Source organism: Myotis lucifugus, unplaced genomic scaffold, assembly GCF_000147115.1.
Source record: "Myotis lucifugus unplaced genomic scaffold, Myoluc2.0 scaffold_6, whole genome shotgun sequence".
Lineage (NCBI taxonomy): Eukaryota > Metazoa > Chordata > Mammalia > Chiroptera > Vespertilionidae > Myotis > Myotis lucifugus.
Window position 1 is genome coordinate 11,601,052 of NW_005871054.1, and position 21,978 is coordinate 11,623,029.

The 21,978-nt window shown below is 37.2% G+C and overlaps 1 protein-coding gene across 5 annotated transcripts in view; it reads right to left on the reverse strand.

The window, feature by feature from the left end:
- PPP1R21 (protein phosphatase 1 regulatory subunit 21) overlaps nucleotides 1–21,978 on the reverse strand; it is a 53,900-nt gene that overhangs the window by 16,592 nt on the left and 15,330 nt on the right. For 4 of the 5 annotated variants that reach the window (XR_002827048.1, XM_006083369.2, XM_006083367.2 and 1 more), the window contains 10 exons: nucleotides 20,812–20,976; nucleotides 20,574–20,632; nucleotides 19,319–19,413; nucleotides 18,614–18,666; nucleotides 17,962–18,111; nucleotides 15,536–15,637; nucleotides 15,358–15,446; nucleotides 12,502–12,638; nucleotides 7,014–7,106; nucleotides 3,262–3,389 (listed from right to left, as the gene is read on the reverse strand). Coding sequence is in view for 4 of the 5 variants with exons in the window: in XM_006083369.2 (XP_006083431.1) it covers nucleotides 3,262–3,389; nucleotides 7,014–7,106; nucleotides 12,502–12,638; nucleotides 15,358–15,446; nucleotides 15,536–15,637; nucleotides 17,962–18,111; nucleotides 18,614–18,666; nucleotides 19,319–19,413; nucleotides 20,574–20,632; nucleotides 20,812–20,976 (1,071 nt within the window). In the remaining variant the exon portion in view is untranslated. The remainder of the gene's footprint in view (nucleotides 1–3,261; nucleotides 3,390–7,013; nucleotides 7,107–12,501; nucleotides 12,639–15,357; nucleotides 15,447–15,535; nucleotides 15,638–17,961; nucleotides 18,112–18,613; nucleotides 18,667–19,318; nucleotides 19,414–20,573; nucleotides 20,633–20,811; nucleotides 20,977–21,978) is intronic. The other variant, XM_023746921.1, reaches the window with a different exon arrangement.

The window sequence follows — 21,978 nt, forward strand, 5'->3', positions numbered from 1 at the left end:
TTATTTTGGGGGCCAGCCACAAGAGGTATAGTAGATATAACAACGTATTAGTAATAAATTATCCCCCCTCGCCCCCCGTCCTGCCTTCTCATTTCTCCTCACGCATTATTGCTATGTAGGCCCACCCCCTAACATATGGATACCCCCCCCCCCAGCCATTCCTCCCCCCAACCCCCCCCCCCCCATCCCCCCTCCCCCCCGTCCACAGGCGTATTTTATTGCAGCGCCACTCTGAGTGGGGGGGTCTATCTGGCCGGCCAGCCAGCCAACCTCCCGCCATCTCCTCCTCCCAACAGGCCCACCTGATCCTCCACTGGGCCCAGGCCGGCCGGACCCCACCCGTGCACGAATTCATGCACTGGGCCTCTAGTCTAATACACACACACACACACACACACACACACACACACACACGTGTATATATACTAGTATATGTATATATATTAGCTTTCTAAACAAAGTTAAAGACACTGAGAATGGAAATGAAATTTCAGCACCTGCCTAAAAGCCCACATTTATTTATTTGAGAATGCCTAGGCAATGATTTATATTAAAAAGACAATATCAGTATAAATATTGAGACTATACTTCTGACAGGTCTTAATCTAGATAAATTTTTATTCTTCCTGAAAACCAAAACTGATTCTGATTTATTCAGAATATTCCTAGATGATGTTCATGAGCTTTGGATCTCATTAACTCTGCCACTGCTCTCAAAAATAGACATATTTGAATTTATACATTCCATTTGAATTTTAACTTTAAACGTTTCATATACAACATAACCCATGGCACAGGCATCTTGAATATGCACTCTCTACTTAAATTTAATTCTGTAAATCTCAATCTGTATATCACAAATGTAATAGAAAAGACTGAAAATTAAGTAGATCCTTGTTATTTACTGAGTTAACCTTTATTAAATCTACATAAGGAGCCACAAAAATCTGTAACTTTGTTGAGCCATAATTTTGAATCTACAGTGCTATATGAAATTCTGGTATAAATAAAAATGTCTAAGGAAGTTCTTAGCCAGAAAAATTATTCCATTTTGATAAATAAGGAAAAGTGACTTATGAAACAGAGTATTCTACATTGGCAAAAATTGCTCCAAAAGTAGACAATTAATTACTAATGATCTAAAAGATTATATTTTTCATTACCACAGACTAACATTAGTTCAGGTACTTATTCTAATTAAAAAAAAATTAAAAAAAAATTTATAAAAAATTCAGACTGAAAATTAAATACCTTTTCTTGAGACAACATTTTAAAGTTTTAGGCAAACCAAATCTAAAATAAGCTATGAGTATATAGGTATTTAATATTCCAGAGTTCTCATAAAAAAGTGGCAAATGCAGAGACCCTGTAAAATGCCAACAGTCTCTTTTTCTGGAATTTGCCTTAATTGAATCAAAGTTAGAATTATCCTCAGAAAGCTTCCGGCATGCCTGTAGATAAAAGTATTAAAGTTGAGGCAGTGGATATGGCCTTCTGTCTAAGGAATCCTGTAGGCACAGATCTGTGAACTGACAGAACCTAAAGAAAACACCTTTTAATTATGGCTCCAAACTATACCAAACTGGCACAAAGACCAGTCTGAGTTTGGGAAAAATAATACTTAATATCTGACACAACCTATGGTCATTTCTGACTAACTTAAATCACTGGAAAAAATTTGTATCTATATGGTCAACCTGTCAGAAAAATAATGATATATAAATATGGATAGAGATTAGCATTTCCTTGAGAAATTATGCTGTCTGTTGAAACAAATGGGCTAAGATCGTCCTGAACACAGTCCTTTCAGCTTCATACATATGGGGACTTCTCATAGAAATCTTAACCTTTAAAGGCATGCATTCTTAGAATGCGACTTCTGCTGAAACCAGGTATCCAAGATAGGATGAATTTTAAAGAAACTGCACTTTGGCATCCTGTATAATAAAAGCCTAATATGCAAATCGACCAAATGATGGAACAACCACCAGGGGGCAGATGCGCACTGACCACCAGGGGGCAGACACTCAACACAGGAGCTGCCCCTAGCCCAGCCATGGGGGATCCGGCCTGTTTGAAATGAATAAAACTAAAAAAAAAAAAAAGACCGTACCCTTTTATGTAATGATGTTTACTTTGAATTTATATTAGTTCACACAAACACTCCATCCATGCTTTTGTTCTGGCCCTCCGGTCCAGTTTAAGAACCCATTGTGGCCCTTGAGTCAAAAAGTTTGCCCACCCCTGCCCTAGCCAATAGGCCCCAGGCCAGCCAAAGTGGGTACCAGCAGGGGCCCTCCGATCGCCCCACTGGTCACCCCAAAGAGGGAGGCAACCAGCAGCAGCGGCAGGCGGGGCTGGCGAGTGGGCGGTGCCAGGCTGGCCAAGGCGGGTGCCAGCAGAGCCCCCCACAAACCCCCGCCCGATAGCCCCACGGGTGGCCCCACAGATCGGCCCTGATTGCCAGCCAGGCCTAGGGACCCTACCTGTGCATGAATTTTGTGGATCAGGCCTCTAGTTTCATAATAATACTTAAGTACTTAATGATCCAAATGATCATTATCCAGTATTAAGAGTTCAATGAAAAAAACATATGTTAAAGGCACTTTAAAAGTACTTGGTAAGGTATAAAACCACAGAGGTAGCTTTACCACAAGTATTATCAAAATACAAACAAGCCCTGGCTGGTTTTGCTCAGTGGCTAGAGCGTCGGCCTGCGGACTGAAGGGTCCCGGGTTCGATTCCGGTCAAGGGCACATGCCTGGGTTGCGGGCTCAATCCCCAGTAAGGGGTGTGCAGGAGGCAGCCTATCAATGATTCTATCTCGTCATTGGTGTTTCTATCTCTCTCTCTCCCTCTCCCTTCCTCTCTGAAATGAATAAAAATATATTTTAAAAAAATACAAACAAAAAATTAGAGGGGGAAAAAAATACTAAAATTTTTTTCTTTTTAAGTACCCCAATTTTTAAATATACCCAAGAGTCTATCTATATTGAGACCACCTACAATCTTTAAATGACCAAATAACTCATTAAAACATGAAGTGTGAGTGATCCCCTTAGTCATGACAAATGCTTAACAGTAATTACCATATTTGTTTAAATACTGGGTAGGGAGGAGGGAAAGGGAGATGACTTTATTTTACAAAAAGCCTGATAGTCCAAAGTTCTTTCACAGGTTAATTTTCCTATGTCACTGAAGGAAGAAAAAAAAAGCATATTTAAATATTGAATTTAATGTCAATATAAACAGAAAAATTACCTTTCCTGCTCCATTTGTTAATGCCACTACTGATGACAGGATACAGTCATTTGTTGTAATGAGCTTCTGCGTTGCTGTTGGAAGTTCATGCTCTATTGTAGCTTTTTGACTATAATGTTTGGAAATATCTAAAAAGCAATTGAATGAAAACTCATTACTGCCTATGTACAAGTGGCATATAGATAACTAATCTGTTACCTTCTCATATCTATTCTTACAAATTTACTCAAAAATGGTCCTAAATATTAAGATTGTGCTGAATATCAATTAGGTCGCAAATCCACGTGGAAAGAATGGAGAGAAGTGAAGGTCCCTTAATACCATCCTGACATCTCTATTATAGCCACCACCTTGTACGTCTATGTCCCTTATTTGAATGTTAGCTCTTATTCTAGTGTTGGGTAAATGATCCTGACCAACATTTAACCTGATTAAAAACCCTGATTTGATAGTCCAATAGGCACAAATGAGAATTTATCTTATATTTATATAGCAAACCATGAGCCTGGAACAGAACAGCCAACAGAGGCACAATGTCCCACAATCCTTACTGGGCCTTCGCTAGTTTGCTAGTACACACTTAAGCAATGAAAAATGTCTGCACAGACAAAGGATTGGATACTCCTGTGTCTGGCTTCACGTGCTGCTGCCTCCAGTCCAAGAATAGTACAAGCAAGGTCTGTGGTTAGAAAAGCATAGAAGAGAGGCTTAGATATAAACATGTTAAGAGAAACTACAGTAGGTGAAACTGGCCAAATATCTAAGCTTGGAGTTTTCTGGGTCTCTGAGAAATAGAATAATTTTGTCTTGGAAGTAAGGGAAAATGGGAGAATTATTAAGACAACATTGATTCACAAGGAAGGGTAATTATATTTTTAAATAATAAAGTGTTTACCATAAGCCTCCTTTGAATTTTTTTAGAATACTTTTGTTATACAACATTATCATTACCAACAAAGCTAAAAATAAATAAAACAATATGAAAATTAACTTTTATAGCAGGTGTGTAATTAGAGACTTTCATTTACTGAGAATCAAGTAATTTAGCTGATTTCAGACAGTAGATAAGAGGAAACAAGAAAGAAATGGTATTTGAGGTTTAACCTGATACAATCATGATAGTTTAATATAAATTACTGCAAATTTTATGAATATTATTTTTACTAAAATTTTAAAACGAGGGTATTATTTTATTTATATATTTTATATACACATATACACATATAAACTTTTAATTTAATTTTAGATTTATAGAAAAGTTACAGCCAGTTTTCCCTATTGTTAAAACCTTACATTACTATGATATAGTTGTCACAGCAAAGGAACCAATTAGTACATTGCCATTATGTTTAATATATTCTTAAAAATAAATGATTATTCTCTATATTCAGAAGAGTGAATAAAAATTCTACTGGAATGCTGAACATTTTTTTGCATACTGAACTTGCTAACCCCTAACACAGACATTTTCTTTCTATACATCACAGAAAGTTTTATTTAATATTTTACAGAAAGTGTACAATGCTATAATACAACTTGGTTGGTAGGCAATCTTGGTTGACTGGTAGGTGATTGAGATACTTATGAAAGACGTACAATACTAAAAACACTATGTAGCTTCTATTTGGATCAGTGCTGTTACAATTTGATAATTAATTATCCCAATCCAATTGTTTACTCTTTATTCAGTCCAAATATTTTAAATATTTAGGGTGTTCTTTGACATTAAACTTTAACTCCAAAAAGAACAAAGAAATCAGAGATTTCTTTTTCTTTTATGTTTCCTATGAGTCTACTCGCTTTAGACCTGAGACTAAACATAACAATTCTCACTTTAAATGTCCCTTGTTAAAGGACCAATTCACTCCTATTTTAAATCCATGTAGGATACACATTTTTTTTATAAATCTCTATCTCTCTTTTTACACTGAGACCAGTCTACCTGCCTGCCTGCCTCCCAATTTAGGTCAAGCAATACTCAGGGCAGAGCAGGAAAAGAGATTTGAACAAGAGTTCTCTTAAACACAAAGCTTCTTCCGTTAATGCCAGTTAATGCTCACTCTGAGGTTTCATGGGAGATATACAACAGTCCTCCAAGCGAGGTAAAGAGATTTGAACTGTAAACCTAGCAACAGGACCCCATAATCTTGCCAACCATCCTTCATGTTTCCCAATATTCTCTCTTTACATTACTTTCATTTTCAAGGACAGAAAGAAGCGGAGGCACAAAGGGGAAACCCAGATCCTCCCATAATCTCCATCAGCTCATGCCAAAAAATGACAGCAACATTCTTGGATTTGGACCATTTGGCATCTTCTCAATTTTATGTAATGTATGTACAAAAGCATCTTTAGAAAACCTCATATATTATAGATTAATTAAAATAGAAATAGAATCATGTAAATGAAGCTTTAAGACCCCTCTCACTGGAGAGCTACCCTCCACTGCGCTAGCCTCTCCTTTACAGGAATGTTGGAGGAACCACTAGCAGGAACAAGTCATAGTATCAGCATAGGAAAATTTAGAAAACAAAACCAAAAAACCTCAAGCCACAGAGCCACTTGTGGTTTCAGTGGCCTAATTCTAGGTTAAGTAAAATCCTAGACTACAGGACTACAGTATGAGCTTCCCAAACCAAACACTGCACAGGAAAAGGGACCAGTCCCTTAGGTTTTCTATAAACCAGACTAGGTTTCACAGGGTTGGGATGACTACCGTCACCTGCCACCAAGACTGTCTACTCAAGCTGTGGTTCCTGCAACCAGGGTTCATCCAACTAGAAGTTGGATAGACTTTTAAAGTGTCTTATAGTTGAAGACAAGCCACAGGAAGGACCATTCTCCAGACTGAATGGTAAGGTGGTGCTGGATAAGACTAAGAATGATTCCCAGTGCCATAGGTAATATGTCAATCTACAGAAAGGCCCCCAAAATACCCATTTTATGCACAATTTTAAGTTTTAAAAAATTATTTCTGTGACACTAGTAATTGGTCACTAACTGAACTAAACAGCCCAATGAATAATCTAAGCACCTCAGTCACTTCCAATAGTCCTTAATAATTGCTCCGGCCCTCTCCTCCTTTCCCTACCCCAACAGTCTTCAAAATGAACAGAAAGAAGGAGAAAACATCACAGCCACAAAGAACTATAGATTTAAAATCTTCTGCACTCTGAATCACATGCTTAGCTTTTGAAAAAATCAAATGCTTTTCGGCACACTCTAGTCTTAGAAGCACACAAGCAACTTTTGAAAAGCAACCAAAGCTTAAAAACAGACCTTCATTTCTTAAGGATGTGCTGAACAAAATAGGACTTGAGATGGACACTTTACACATAAAAATGCACAGGTTGGTGGAAAGTCAGTGCATTCTTTCTGGGAACTTTAAAACTTGGTTTCCTCAATTCCTTTCATGTTTGGGCTCTAACAAGTGCAATGTATTTTGCTAAATGCCTCTGAACCGCATGTCTGATTTGATACAATTCACACACCTGCCTTAAGTCAGTGTAATGTATTTTCGGCTAAAGTACTGTGCACAAGGGTTTCTCTTTAGCACTTTGTTTACCTCCAGAAATGAAGCAGATGGGAAAAGCAGAAGGCAGTGAACTATGCACTTCAATGTAAGCCAAATGCTACTAAGCCTCTATCTGGGGCCTATTAACCTTCACAGTATTTGTTTAAATCTCATTCAGGCAGGTCTGAGAAAGTGGGATGAAAGTTTTAAATTTATTTGTGTACTTTTTCAACCTCACCTTTCATGACATCATGAAATCCATCCAGAGCAGCACCAACATTTGTTAAGACGGAACTGAAGTTTGCCCGAAGGAGTCCATCTGGCTCCGTACCTAGGAAACCAAAGTCACAAACCTAAGCATTTTCCCAGAAGACTTAGCCTGTAAAATTGACAGCCCACTATCTCCCCCTACTTTTGGGAAGATGGAAAATGAAGACTGTTTGTGATATGTTGAGAATAATGGCTCTTAAAATCATTGCAGACACATTCAGATGTAATGGCAATAAACATATAGACATATCTGACCTGCATTCCCCATGTCCACAAATATTTTTAATGGTTAATAATCAAAATTAAATTATTAAGCAGGATTATATCTATCATGATTCTTTTAGAAATGAAGGTCTGTGAATTTTCACCTTGTTACTCTATAACACATTTCTCATTTTACTAGGTGTACCGGTTAATAATGGCAGATTATGTAATCAAAAAAACCAGGATAATTTCAAGAGAAACATCAAAAGTGCTTTATTCAAAGTAATGTCCAACACTAGCTACACATTCCCCCATCTTTCAGGTAATTTGTGGACACCGTCCCAGTAGAACTTCTCTTGTTTTGAGCAAACCATTCAGAGAACCAATTTTCCACTTCTTCGTACGTTTTGAAGTACTGCTCAGAAAGTGCGTATGCCATTGATCGAAACAAGTGGTAATCTGAAGGGGCAAGGTCTAGTGAATATGGCAGGTGGGGTAATACTTCCCAGGCAAGATCTTTTATGTGTCTTTAACTGGTTTTGAAGTGTGTGATGGTGCGTCATCACGAAGCAAAATTACTTTGCCTTCTGGTCCATTCTGGTCCTGTTATGATCAAAGCCTGATTCAAATTGATTAGTTGTTGTTGGTAGTGATCAGTATTAATGGTTTCACATGGTTTTAGAGCGTATAATACACCACACCTTCCTGATTCCACCAAATGCAGAGCACTGTCTTCTTTCCAAAGCGATTTGGCCTTGTAGTCAATGTTGATGGTTGACCTGGATCAACCCATGATTTTGTGCGTTTGGGATTCTCAAAATAAACCCACTTTTCATTGTCAGTCACAATTCGATGCAAAAAAAGACTTTCTTTCATGCCATTGAAGCAACATTTTACTGATGACTTTTCGGTTTTCCATTTGTCTTTCGTTCAGTTGATGTGGCACCCATTTTCCTTCCTTTAAAATCTTTGCCGTTGCTTGTAAATGATTGGAAATGGTTTGCTGAGCAACGTTTAATCTTTCTGCAAGTTGTTTTTGAGTTTGACATGGATCTTCATCCAATAATGCTTGTAATTGTTGGACTTCAAACTTTTTTGGTTGACCTGGACGTTCTTTGTCTTTCATATCTAAATCATCACTTTTAAAGCATTTAAACCAGCGTTCACAAGCATCTTGAGATGGAGCATGTTCACCATAAACTTCCCGAAGTATACCATAACTTTTTCTTCAAAATAATGAATTAAAACTTGCCACAAATGCTTTTTAGCATGAAATTAGACATTTTTAAGTATAAAATATCTATGATGTTAACACCTTCAGCAAATTTGACATATGAAGTTCTGAAGCTTGATGTCAATACAACAAAATAGCATACATATCAAATCGCATATACATCAACATAATGTGTTACTCCATCTAGTGAAAAAAAATCCACATTATTAACTGGTACACCTAGTATTCTTTCCCTACACATTTTTTAAAAAATATGTTGTTATTGATTTTTAGAGAGAGGAAGGGAGAGGGAGAAAGAGAGAAACATCAATGATGAGGGAGAATCATTGATCGGCTGCCTCCTGCATGCTCCACACTGGGGATCGAGCCTGCTACCAGGGCATGTGCCCTGACTGGGAATTGAACTGTGACCTCCTGGTTCATGGGTCGACACTCAACCACTGGGCCACACCAGCCAGGCCCTACACATTATTATTTTTTTTATAAGCATAACTAAAAACACTATTACTCAAACATCACAGAGTTCTGCTTCTGGCATGACAACATGAGCAGCTGTACAGATCAGCTCTCCAGCACAACTGGTGAAAATTATTAAAAAGCAACCATTTAAAATTCTGGAAATGATGCTAAAAACACAGCAAGTGACAACAAATTTACTCAAGAAAAATCTATAATAATTTGGTAAGAACAGTGAGAGTCTGTGGTATGTGAACCAAGACCCACTCCTTCCTTCCCTCTCCCTACCAGCTCATACACTAGAAATCCCACTCCAAACTGGTACAGCCAAGAATAAAGGCTCCCTCTCCCAAACTGCTGGAGACTGCAGTTCTCATCTTGCCCTCAGGTACCTGTTGCTGAGCATGACTGAGAGATGGGGAGCCCTTCTTTCATCTAGCCCTGAATCATGGATGGAGGCTCTACCTGGGCACGGTGCTTCTGAGAATCTGGGGCCCTGATCACCCTTGCCCCAGCTCACCCATGCCCCAGCTCATCAACAGAAGTACCATGCTGAAAAAGGCAAGCCAAGGAGACCTGGGGCTGCTGTCCTACCCCCTCTACCAAGTGCTCACCTACTAATGCAGGTGTGTCACTCTGAGAGAAGTATATCTCTGTCCCCCTCCCCAGCACCAGATCCATGGCTCAGAGATTTAACCCAAGTGGGAAGCAAGCCTTAAAACAGAAAGCTCTGAATCTCTTCCGAAAGGAACTGACTTAATTTGCAAGAGCGTGGAGGGTTCAAGCCAAGGGAAGCATGCTCTAAAAAATGATGAAGGTGGCAGTGAAAGCAAATAAGAGGAAATTGGCAGTTCATTAAAGATATAAGCTAAACTGTACGCTGGTTGGTTTACCACAGAGAAGTAGAGAAAGATACAGCTAAGAAGAGCTCTCCCGGGTTCAGAATAAATCTCAAACACTATCTCAAAAACTATACCTGCTATGTATATGCTGGTCTATAACTAACTATACCTACAAAAGAGCCCAAATTTAATTAGATCAGAAGCAATTTATGCCCCTCAAGGCATTGCTGAACACAAAAGAGCCATCAACCAGCAATTAGTGGAGCTTAAACCTGGGTAAGATTAAGGAAGGAGACAATAAAAGGGAGCACTGTTAAAATCACTGTGCTCCCAGGGTGACTGTGCCTGAGTCTGAGCCTACTTAGAAGCAAATCAGGGTATAAAAATCATACTCTGAAAACTTCAAAATAATATTTAAAAAATTACAGGAGACCTATCTAGATGAAAAAACATACCATATTCATGGATCAGAAAACTTAATATTGTTAAGATGACAATACTCCCCATGTTCATTTCCTAGGGCTGCTGTAACCAAGTACCACACATGGAGTGATTTAGGGCTCTCCCTAAACCAGTAGGACCTCATCTTAACTTGATTACACCTGTAGAGATCCTATTTCCAAACAAGGTCACACACACAGGTATTGGGGTTAGAACTGCAGATATCTTTCTGAGAGACCCACAAAACTCCCCAATGTGATCTACAGAGTCAATGTAATCCCCATTGAAATACCAGCTGACTTTTTTGTAGAAACTAATAAGCTGATTATAAAATTTATATGGAATTGCAAGGGACCCATAACAGCAAAACAATCTTAAAAAAGAAGAACAAAGTGGACTTCACTTCCTGATCTCAAAACTTACTACAAAACAACAGTTATCAAGACAGTGTGGTACTGGCATTAAGAGAAACATATGGATCAATGGAGTAGACCAGAAATAAATCTACACATCTATGGTCAACTGAGTCTTAACAAGAGTGCCAAGACCATTTAATAGGAAAAGAACAGTCTTTTTAATAAATGGTGCTAAGACAACTGGATAGCCACATGCAAAAAACAAGTTGTACCCTTACCTCTCACTATATACAAAAATTAACTCTAAATGGATCAAAGACCTAAATGTACGGGCTAAAATTATAAAACTTTGAAGAAAACAGGGTGAACTCTTCATGACCTCAGATTTGACAATGGATTCTTAGATATGACACCAAAAGCACAAACAATGAAAGGTAAATAAACTGGACTTCACCAAAATTAAAAACGTTTGTGGTTCAAAGGACATCATCAAGAAAATGAAAAATAAACCACAAAATGGAAGAAAATATTATAAATCATATATCCAATAACAGATTTGTACAGCCCAATTGAAAAATGGAGAAAAGATCTGAATAGACAGGTCTCCAAAGAATACATGCAAGTGGTCAATAAGGGCATGGAAAGATGCTTGACATCATTAGAAACCACAGAAATGCGAATCAAAACTGCAATAAGATACCACTTCAAAAAGTCAAATAACCAAAATAAAGTTGGCTAAAATAAAGTCAAATAATAACAAAAATTGTAAGGATGTGGAGAAATCAGAGGATGTGTAGAAATTATACATTTATGTGGGAATATAAATGATGCAGCCACCTTGGAAAAGAGTCTGACAGTTCCTTTAGCAGTTAAACACAGAGTTACCATATGACCCAGCAATTCCACTTCCGGGTATTATATACCCAAGAGAAGTGAAAAGATATGTCCACTCAAAAACTTGTTCATAAATGTCTATAGCATCATTACCAATAAGAGATAAAAGCCAAAAAGGTAAAAACAAAGCAAGTATCCATCGACTGATGGGTAAATAAGTAAAATGTGGTATATTCATATAATAAAATGATATTCTGCAATAAAAAGAAATGAAAGACCAATAAATACTCAACGTGGATTAATCTTGAAGATATTACGTTATGTGAAAGAAAGCAGTCCCAGAAGACCACATATAGTTCTATTTATATAAAATGTTTGGAATAGGTAAATCTAAAGACAGAAAGTAGATTAGTTGTTGCTTAGCATTGAGGAGGGGCAGAAGGGGAAATAACGGGGTAACAGCTAAAAAGTGTACAGGGTTTCTTCTTAGAGCAATGAAAATATAGATTGTAGTGATGATGTATGTATCTGTGACTATACTATAAGCCAATGAACTGTACACTTTAAAGAAATAAGTTGTATGGTACATTAATCATATCACATTAAAGCTGTCACCAACAAATCACAGCATTATTTTAAAAAATCATTTAAACTGAGATCCATTCAATTACCTAAAAATACTTTTTTGAAATCAGACCAAAGGGAAACGAATGGCATTTTTACTACTAAACCCCCTATGCTACTTGTTGGAAAGTTATTACAAATTCTTTTGTTTTGCCCGTCTCCATTTTTAAAAGGAGGAGGAAGAAAGGGAATTAATATAAATGCATGTCTTCAATTACATCTTTAATTTAACTTAATAATCACATTTATCACCATTTTATAAATGGGAAAACAGGTACAGGAAAGTACTAGTAAGGTGATTTTCCCAACTTCATAAATGTGTAAGGGGCTGGAGGATTTGAATTTGAGTTTTTCTGATTCCAGATCCTAGGCTTGTCTCACTCACCCGAGCTAAACCATCTCCCTTCTCTGGCTTCTTGTTCTCCAAGTTCTTCAAGTTGAACCATGAGTGACAAACATACTCACTTGGCAAGGCGAGAAGGCTGACATAAGTCTGCAGCTTCTCAAACACAGCTGTCATCTTTTTCATGTCCTGAGACAGCTCTAGATTCCTGGCTCTTAACGCAGATGTACAAAGAGAAGATTCACATTCTTCTTCTAAACTAGGAATGGGCAGATATTTTTAAAGTGAGCATCCTGAACATTTTCAATTAGCTGTAAGAAACCATCTACATCCACAAACAACTATATCCAGAGACAAATTTTTAAAAAAAAAATTGATCTCATTTATAAGGTTTCTTTTTTTTTTTTAATCCTCACTTGAGGATATGTTTTCATTGATTTTTAGAGAGAGAAAAAAATGAGTGTGAAAGAGAAACATCGATCTGTTGCCTCTCACATGCACTCCGACCAGGGATCAAACCCACAACGTAAGTATGCATCCTGACTGGGAATCGAACCCGCAACCTTTTGGTGTACAGGACAATGCTCCAACTGAGCCACCGGCCAGGGCTGAGGTTTCATGTTCTATACCATGATATATACACCTGCTTGCTGCAAATGTCAATGGAATACTGGAGGACTAAATGGAAAAAAATAAAGGCATATGTCCATTATCTTTTCATCCTGAGAGCAGCATGAAAATGCTTCCCTTAAAAATATTTTCAGGAGAACAATATTTCATGGACTGAATTCCTAAGGAGAATTAATTAAATAGGAACTAGTAGAGAGAATCATTAAGAACTTTTTTAGTATATTAAATTGCAAAAGCCATACAGATTGGAATAATCTATAGACTCAAATCTAAAAGTAAACGGTTAACATTCATAGACTACATTGTATCATTTTCAAATTTATATGATTACTGTAGAAAACTCCATTATAAGTTTTTTAAAATCCTTGTGGGTCCCAGCCAATGTGGCACAGTGGTTGAGTATCTACACATGCACCAGGAGGTCACTGGTTCGATTCCCCATGAGGGCACATACAGTACCTAGGTTGAGGGCTCGATCCCCAGGATGGGGCGTGCAGGAGGCAGCCAATGGGTGTTTCTCTTTCATCAATGTTTCTATCTCTCCCTTTCCCTTTCTCTCTCTCTCTGAAATCAATACAATGTTGTTGTTGTTGTTTTTTTATTAAAATTTCTTGTGGACGCAGCACTTTATAAAAAATGTTGCAGGTGATCAAGTAAAATGCTTTTTACACAACTAGAGAAATTATTAGCACAGGAATGATCATCATAACCCTTTCCTTGACCTTCCACTTTATTTATGGCAGACAGCTTCACTGAATATTAAGCCCATTTACCACTAAATAATATGTTATCTTGTCAAAGTGGTATTTAAACTAATGACCAAAAATTGCCTAAAAACATAAATACCTGGTGAGGTAGGACTGAGAGCTTATCAGTCAGAACATTCCAAGAACAGAAATCTTAGATCAAGAAAGATTATCCAGTCTTTTAAAAAATGTAATAGTGAAAAAAAATAACAGAAGATAAAAATGCATAACTGTTTCAAGTAGTAAATACCACTTTGCAATGGTTCTAAAACAGATTCTTCTTAAAAATAAGCCAAATCATAATGTTATTTAAATTTCTAGAGTCAATTTTCAAAAAAATTTTCATTACATTGAACCATAACATGTAAGGATACGAAAAGAAACTATAATTCATAATAGTTTTTCACTGATTCCTAAAATCCTGTCATATGCACAAATCATAGAATTTAGTTACTGAAATGCCTTAATAGGTTAGAATTAGGAAGTAAGATGGCTCTTAACCCATATTAATTTTTTTAACAATGAAATTTTACATTTCATTGTTAAAAAACCTATTACTTTAGTTTTATAAGAACTTACAAACTATTATTACTTGTACATTTTCAAAATCTATAAGTAACTCATTTACTTATTTTCTAAACCTTAGTTGGTATTATACTACAATACATATATGTTCTTCTTTTATGTCCCATTATTCTTTTTTTTAATATTTTTTTATTGATTTCAGAGAGGAAGGGGGAGGCAGAGAGAGATAGAAACATCAATGATGAGAGAGAATCATTGGTCGGCTGCCTCCTGCACGCCCCCAACTGGGGATTGAGCCCACAACCCGGGCATGTGCCCTTGACTGGAATCAAACCTGGGACCTTCAGTCCACAGGCTGACGCTCTATCCACTGAGCCAAACCAGCCAGCGCTGTCCCAATATTCTTTGATATTTTTTTAAAGGTTAAATCTTAGATGAAAATATTTAGAAACAGAAGTCTTGGTAGTTTTAGATCATAAGTATCAAAACTTTTAAGCAATATTATCAACTTTCCAGTTACATAAATTATTTTCTCTTGCCTTTCCAAAAATATTTAAGATGGGATATTTAAGGTTACTAAAAGACATATCCTTTAAGGGCTAGAGTACATTAAGTTTTTAGTTTATAACTTAAATAAACCACTCCTAATAAAAAGAAGAATATACCATTTCAAAGAAATCTAAGGACTATAGGTCCAAATGTAATTAACTATTGTAACCTCCCTAGATATTTACTGCAAGAAAATTATAAATACCCAAAACTGAAATAGTTTTTGCAACAAATGTGTCATTCACGATCACTGAAAATAATGATTCATATAGCATTATGTAGTTACAGTAGTAACCACCTCACAGAACAAAAAAAAAATCCTAGCTGATGAACTGCAATTCGATTTTCTTAAATGTAAGTTTACACTGCTCAAGCCACGTTCTTCCTTTTTCACAGAAGCCCAAATTGGTTGTGGTGCAGACAGGTCAGGCAGATACAAGAGGCACATGCTACTATTTTATTAACTCCAGTGCAGGTCAGGTGATACCTCACAGTTCCCCAAGCTCCCAGGCCTAAAGGGATAAATACCTTTTTAACTGATAAGGAAGAATCTTCCTAAGAAAACATACGTAAGAGGTTAAATGCTCTGAGAAAGTTTTCAATTTCACAGTTGTCTCCTAGAAAAGAAAAAAAAAAATTTGAGATTAATAGTGTTATTTGACAAAGAGGAGCTCCCGCTTCCAGAAGTAAAACAGAAGAAAATTACCAGGACAGTCACAGTATCTTCAGTAATACTTTCAAATAAATGAAGCATTCCTTCCTCAAGAGGGCGGACATAGGACGCATTTTCATGAAGGTATTGTGAGAACTAAGTAGGAAGGAACTGAGTTAGATCACTGGAAACAAACGAATATCAACATATTTGTAAATAGACTCACTAAGTTACAAACCTAAATACTTTTAGAAACTTTTAGGGGGAAAGTTTGGCTTTTATACAGAAATGCTCCCCTTTAACAGTTCCAGGTACTATCCCCAAGTCCCCATTCCAATATAAAACGAGGACCGAGAAGAGGAATGACATAGTTAACAACCAGGCAGGGGAGAAAATGGGGAGGGGATACTACATTACAACCCAGCACTAGCAGACCTTCTTCCCTAAACTCCTGCTTCTCTCCATAGGGGTCCCCGCTTAAAAAAATAAATAAATAAAATAAAATTTTATATATATTATATATATATACACACATATATATATAATATATATAAATCAAAACTGTGGGACAGATTTCTGTGTTATATACTTCATTTTTTAACAAGTCTATTGAGTATAGCTTCTTTTACTTTTACTGCATACAATATTCAGGATTACAAATTCTAAGAATGTAATTATCATCAAAAAGATGATATAAAACTTTCATAACTGTCACTGATACTTGAATATTTACAAAGGATTAATTCAGCAGGAAGAATAGATTAAGAGAAGATCCTATAGGCATTTAAATAATTTAGAAGCAAAAATTAATTTTCACTTATGAAATACTTCAATTACCAAAGTATTATATAATAGCTCAAATTTTGACTTCTCAGTATAAAAATAAAAGGTCTCATTCTGCAGAAATGGGATTCAGTTGACCCTACTACAAACTACTCAAACATATATCCCAGGGAAATTCACTTAATTCTCTTTGGGCTTTGATCTTTAGAGCTATAAAATAAGATGAACTCTAACCTTACAGGTGTAAACATCTACTTTAAGATTCTATAAACAAATTTAAACATTCTAGTCATCTTTTAACAAATAGTTTTTGAATCTCCTTCAATATTATAGACTTACTAGAAAATCACATATCATAGGTCAAAGCATGAAAGGGAAAATATTGAGAAATATGTATATTTTTCAAAGTAATGAAGTGTTTCAGACAAAATTCCAATAATGGATAAAGAACCAGTATTGAGCAGAAAACATTTTTGATATTACAGGAACTATAAAAATACATATAATTACATTAAAATGTCGCAGTACTGTTTTCCAGGTCTTCTGATAGCTTTTTCCCACAGTGATATTAAAGAGCCTTTCAAAGACCCAAAATTTAATGTTTATAAATTCAACGTATTTGTGGTGTCACACCAAAACTGATGAAAGCCAAGTACCTACTAAAGCTTCTTATATGTAAGGCATAATAATAATGTTGATGAGAGCCAACCTTTATTAAGTGCTGTTCTTAGTGCTTTACATGTGTTATCTCATTTAATCTTCATATGTACAGACATACCTGTAAGGTAGGCACTCTTATCCCCCGTTCTAAAGATGAGGAAACTGAAGCACAGAGAGGCTAAATAAATTGCCCAAGGGGACAGACCTGGACCAGAACCCCAAAAGTCTGACTGCAGAGGCCAAGCCTTTGCTATACTAATGTAAATGGCACGTAGGGGATCCGTGGACATAAATACAATACAAATCCTGGGAATACTGTGTGATGCACAAGAACAAGCTAGGATGAGGCATTAGGTAAGTGGGGAAAATGGCATGACTCATTTCAGGCTGGCACTTAGCAAATGTTTATAGCAAGATCCCTCAACTTCTTTCCTGTGGGGACAGCCCTTAGGATGGCCTGAGGATCTCTGCCTCCTGCTGTTAATGGCTTCGTGTAACACTATTGCAAAATGTCTCAGGGTTGGTCTCAGTGACAGTATAATATGGCAGAAGTGTGGTATGTGAAGACTTAGAGAGGACTAAGCCACTCTACCAAGAATGCATAAGGCCCCAAGAAGCACACCTATGCTTTCCTACTCCGTGATTTTGCTCATGTCTCCCTCTTCTACAGGCAAAAATACCTAGACCACTTTTCTCCTCCTATACAAATCACACTCATTTTTCAAAGCGCATTCAAATTGCCAAAAATTCGTTCCCAGACACTGCCACTGACAGCAATCCCCTTCCTTAATGACCACGTATTGCTTACTGGCCATAACCACTCACTCACACACTAAGATCTTTTAACAATTCCTCTAGTATTTAACTTCTTAAGAATCTCCATGTTTGCCACACTTTATCTTGAAGGGGAAAGACTATGACTTGCAGTTTTTCCCCATGCCTTCCACAGTACTTTGCTGATGCACAGAAGTGGTATAAAAATAAATAAGTTTCCCTACTTGTTCAGGGCAGACAAAAGGTATCTTGGTTAAGTTTACCTTCTGATTCAATGGAGATATAGTGTCAATGGCAGAATCCACAGGAAAAATCTGAATCCTCTGTTCTGTGTAGGTGTGAAAGTTCAGAAGAGCCATCACAAGGTCTTGAACAAAAGCCAGGGCCTGCCCAGCAATGTCTCGCATCTTCAGCTTTAAAATGAAAAATCTATAGTTAAAGTCAACTATCAAATTATAATTCTCAAACTACTTTATTAAGCCTGCTTTTGGAAAAAACATTTGAATGCTGGCACAATTATTCCTTAATTTAAATTTATTTGCTCCTACTTGAATTTTAATAGTCCCATCTAAGTAAATGAGAAAGCCACCAGTTTTGGCAAATACACTTCCTCCACTTTACCTGGACCATTTAATTGCAAGGTCCACCAACCTAGAAGGAAAGTATGGCTTATGAAATCAGAGCATTCCATAATTCAGTTCTAATGTTATCAGACAAGAAAGACAGCAAAAAAAATCTATGTTATAAATTCAATAAATAGCAAGTTACACAATTTTTCAAAAATGTATAAGAAAGTAAAGCAAAAGTTAAACACAATAATTTAGTACACTAAACAGGGGCCCAAATCACTAATTCTTGCTTCTGAAAAGTTTGACATGCACATTTCTAAAGAGAAAATATGTACTTCATCTTTACCTGATGTCGCCTGTTGTGGAGTGGAACGTTCAGAGCATTATACTGACTATATTCTACAAAACAAAAATAAATATAAAATCTTTCATTTTACATTTACAGAAAAACAGCTTAGTTGCAAAATAATTAATTATTGCAGCAAAATCAGCTTTACATAAGTATTAAAAAAGTTCAAAGCCACAATCACAGTATAGGAGAATATGGTATTTACACACAATCAGTTGTTTCTCAGATAAAGTAATACCTCTAATATTTTTTTACCGTTAGGATAAAAAATTGTTTTAAATTCTATTTTTTCTGTTTCTAACAAATCCTTTTAAAACGTTATTTGGAGCCTAACAAGATTACTTAGGGCTCAATTGGTTTTTACCTTGGTATATGCTAAATATACACAATAAAAAAAAAGTGAATTTTGGCTTTTTCCAAAAAGGCTGGCTTTGAAGCAGTTATAAGATAATTTAAAATCTCCCTATGAAAAAGAAAACAGAGAAAAAGAAGAGAATAGAAAAAGATTAATAAAAAATTTATAAATAAGTAAATTTCCCTATGAAATATGAGGGCTAAAGCTGATCAAAAGAACAAAAAGAAAGCAAGCCTCTGTCGGGCCAATGAAGTTTACTGCTAAAAGATAAGAAATTATTTTAATTAGTTAGCTACCACAGAGGGGTTCAAAGTTGCAAATAATGAAAAGCTGTACATAATACCTACTTGTATCATTAAAAGGTACTTTTTCATTGATGATTGATAAGGATTCCTCTAATCTACCTGACAAATCTTCATGAAGATTCTTTAACTGTAATTGACTGAAAGAAGAAAATAAAAAACCACATTATCACCAATCAGACATGGGTCCTCATTTACTTATTACCTCAACAGCTGATATCAGGCTTTCAGAGAACTATGCCTGACATCGAAGATACTCTAGGTAGTAGAGAATTACTAAAAGATGAAAGATAAGAAAAATTCTAAGCCTTAATTCTAAAGCTCCTGGGACTTTTGTTCAATGATGTTGAAGTTTGGGAGAATTGGTCATAGTTTCAGTATTTTATACAATTTTGAGTTTATTTCCCCAAGCATAGAGTAATCTTAGAGTCATTGCAACATCACACATTTTCTCTTTACAACTCATAAATGTTTGCTCAAGTATTATGGTAAAGTTCTTTCTTAGGTATTATATCATTTTTTTTCTCTGGCTCAAAATCTGATCACTTTTCAGATTTTGATTCAGTTATGAGGTATACATCTAAACTAAGCATGTAATGCTACCAAAGCAACTAAACTAAAGAAACTCACTTGACTGATTCTATTGAAACTGAAAATATTATGTCATTTATCAAATAAATGTTGGAGAATGCTCTTACCACCCATTGATATATAACAGTGATGGCGAACCTTTTGAGCTCGGCGTGCCAGCATTTTGAAAAACCCTAACTTAACTCTAGTGCCGGGTCACATATGGAAATTTTTTGCTATTTGCAACCATAGTAAAAAAAAGATTTATATTTTTGATATTTATTTTATATATTTAAATGCCATTTAACAAAGAAAAATCAACCAAAAAAATGAGTTCGCGTGTCACCTCTGACATGCGTGTCATAGGTTCACCATCAAACACTGATATATAATATTTCAAGATTTAGATATCTCCAACTTAGATCATATACCCTTTATTTTATTCAAAATGGACCATTAAAGTTTGGCACACCCTTTAGTGTAATCTGAAATGGAAAGTATCTAGTCCTTAGTACAGGAGCCCAGAACGCTATCTGCTATGGCCCAAAACATCTGCAGGCTGAGGACTAAGCCACTCTACCAAGAATGCATAAGGTCCCAGAGATAACAACTGAAAAGGACCCTGGAGATTACCTACTCCCACCTCATTTCAAATGTGAGAAAATTAAGACACAGGAGCTGCTAAACCAAAACTCAGGTCTTCTGATTATTACTTCACGTTTCCACATACCAATCTTCTGTTCGAAGTCGACATTCCTTGGCCTCCTTTTCTAGAGCCTGAGATTTTACCTGAATTTTAGAAGAAAAAGAAAAGCAGATGGGTCAGACTACAGATGAGAGCACACCTAGGAGATACTACAAGCAACTCTCACCTGGAGTGACTGACTTTATGTTCTATAAAGTACAAAACCAATCTACAAAAGCCTGAACTATATCTTAAAGTGTTCTCACTTTAAGTTTGGGCTTACTTCTAGTTTGGCCTTGTCGTTCTGCAGTTTCTCAATGGTTTCCATGTACTTCCGTGTCAGGCCATCAACCACGGCTTGGTGCTGGGCCGTCTCCGTCTCCAGAGTGGCCAGCCGACTCCTCAGCTCTGCTTCCACATGCTTGTGCTGCTCATCTGCTTCAAAAAACTGAAAAGAAAAGATCATCTTCTCATCTCACAATATCCTAATATATACAAACTAGAGGCCTGGTGCACAAAATTCATGCATGGGGGCAGGAGGGTCCCTCAGCCTGGCCTGCGCCTTCTTGCAATCTGGGACCCCTTGGGGCATGTCCAATTGCCGGTTTAGGCCCAATCCCCAGGCAATCAGACATCCCTCTCGCAATCCGGGACTGACTGCATGCATCAGTGACCATACTTTTCATACAGGTGAAAGGCATCTTGCTGTTGTATGGGCAGCTACGTTTTTTTGCCCTGATTATAAAAAGTAGTACATAACATGATCCTTCTGAGGCAGTAGTACCATTTTTCCCATCTTATGGGTGGAAAAACTGAAGCAGAGAGAAGTTAAGTAATTGGCTTTGTAACACGTTATAAGAGTCAGAATCAGGGCTGACCACAAAATGTGCAAGCCAGTGTCCATGCATGTCATCACTGCATCATCCTGTATTTTCAGTGTTAGAGTAGCCTTGCCAGGTTTTAATTTTTAAATCTAAGAGAATGTTCCCAATATATAGGGTAGGGTCCTTAGGCCAGCCGGCGATCAGGGCCAATCTATGGGATGACCAGCAGGCAGGGCGAACAGGGGGGCCCCCCTGCTGGCACCCGCCTTGGTTGGCAGTCTGGCACTGCCCACTGGCTGGCCCCGCCGCCACCACTGGTCACCTCCCATAGAGGTGATGGGGGTGGGGGGGTGGCGGCTGTGAGACAAATGACCAGAGGGGCGATGGGGGTGGGGGAGTGGCGGCACCCGCTCGCCAGCTGGCCCCGCCCCCCAATTCACCCTGCCGCTGCTGCCGATCGCCTCCCTCTCAGGGGGCAGACGCTCAACGCAGGAGCTTCCCCCAACCGGGGCAGCTCCTGCGTTGAGCATCTGCCCTCTGGTGTTCAGTGTGCGTCATAGCAACCGGTTGTTCCGCCATTTGGTCAATTTGCATATTAGGGTTTTATTATACAGGATGAAGAGAAA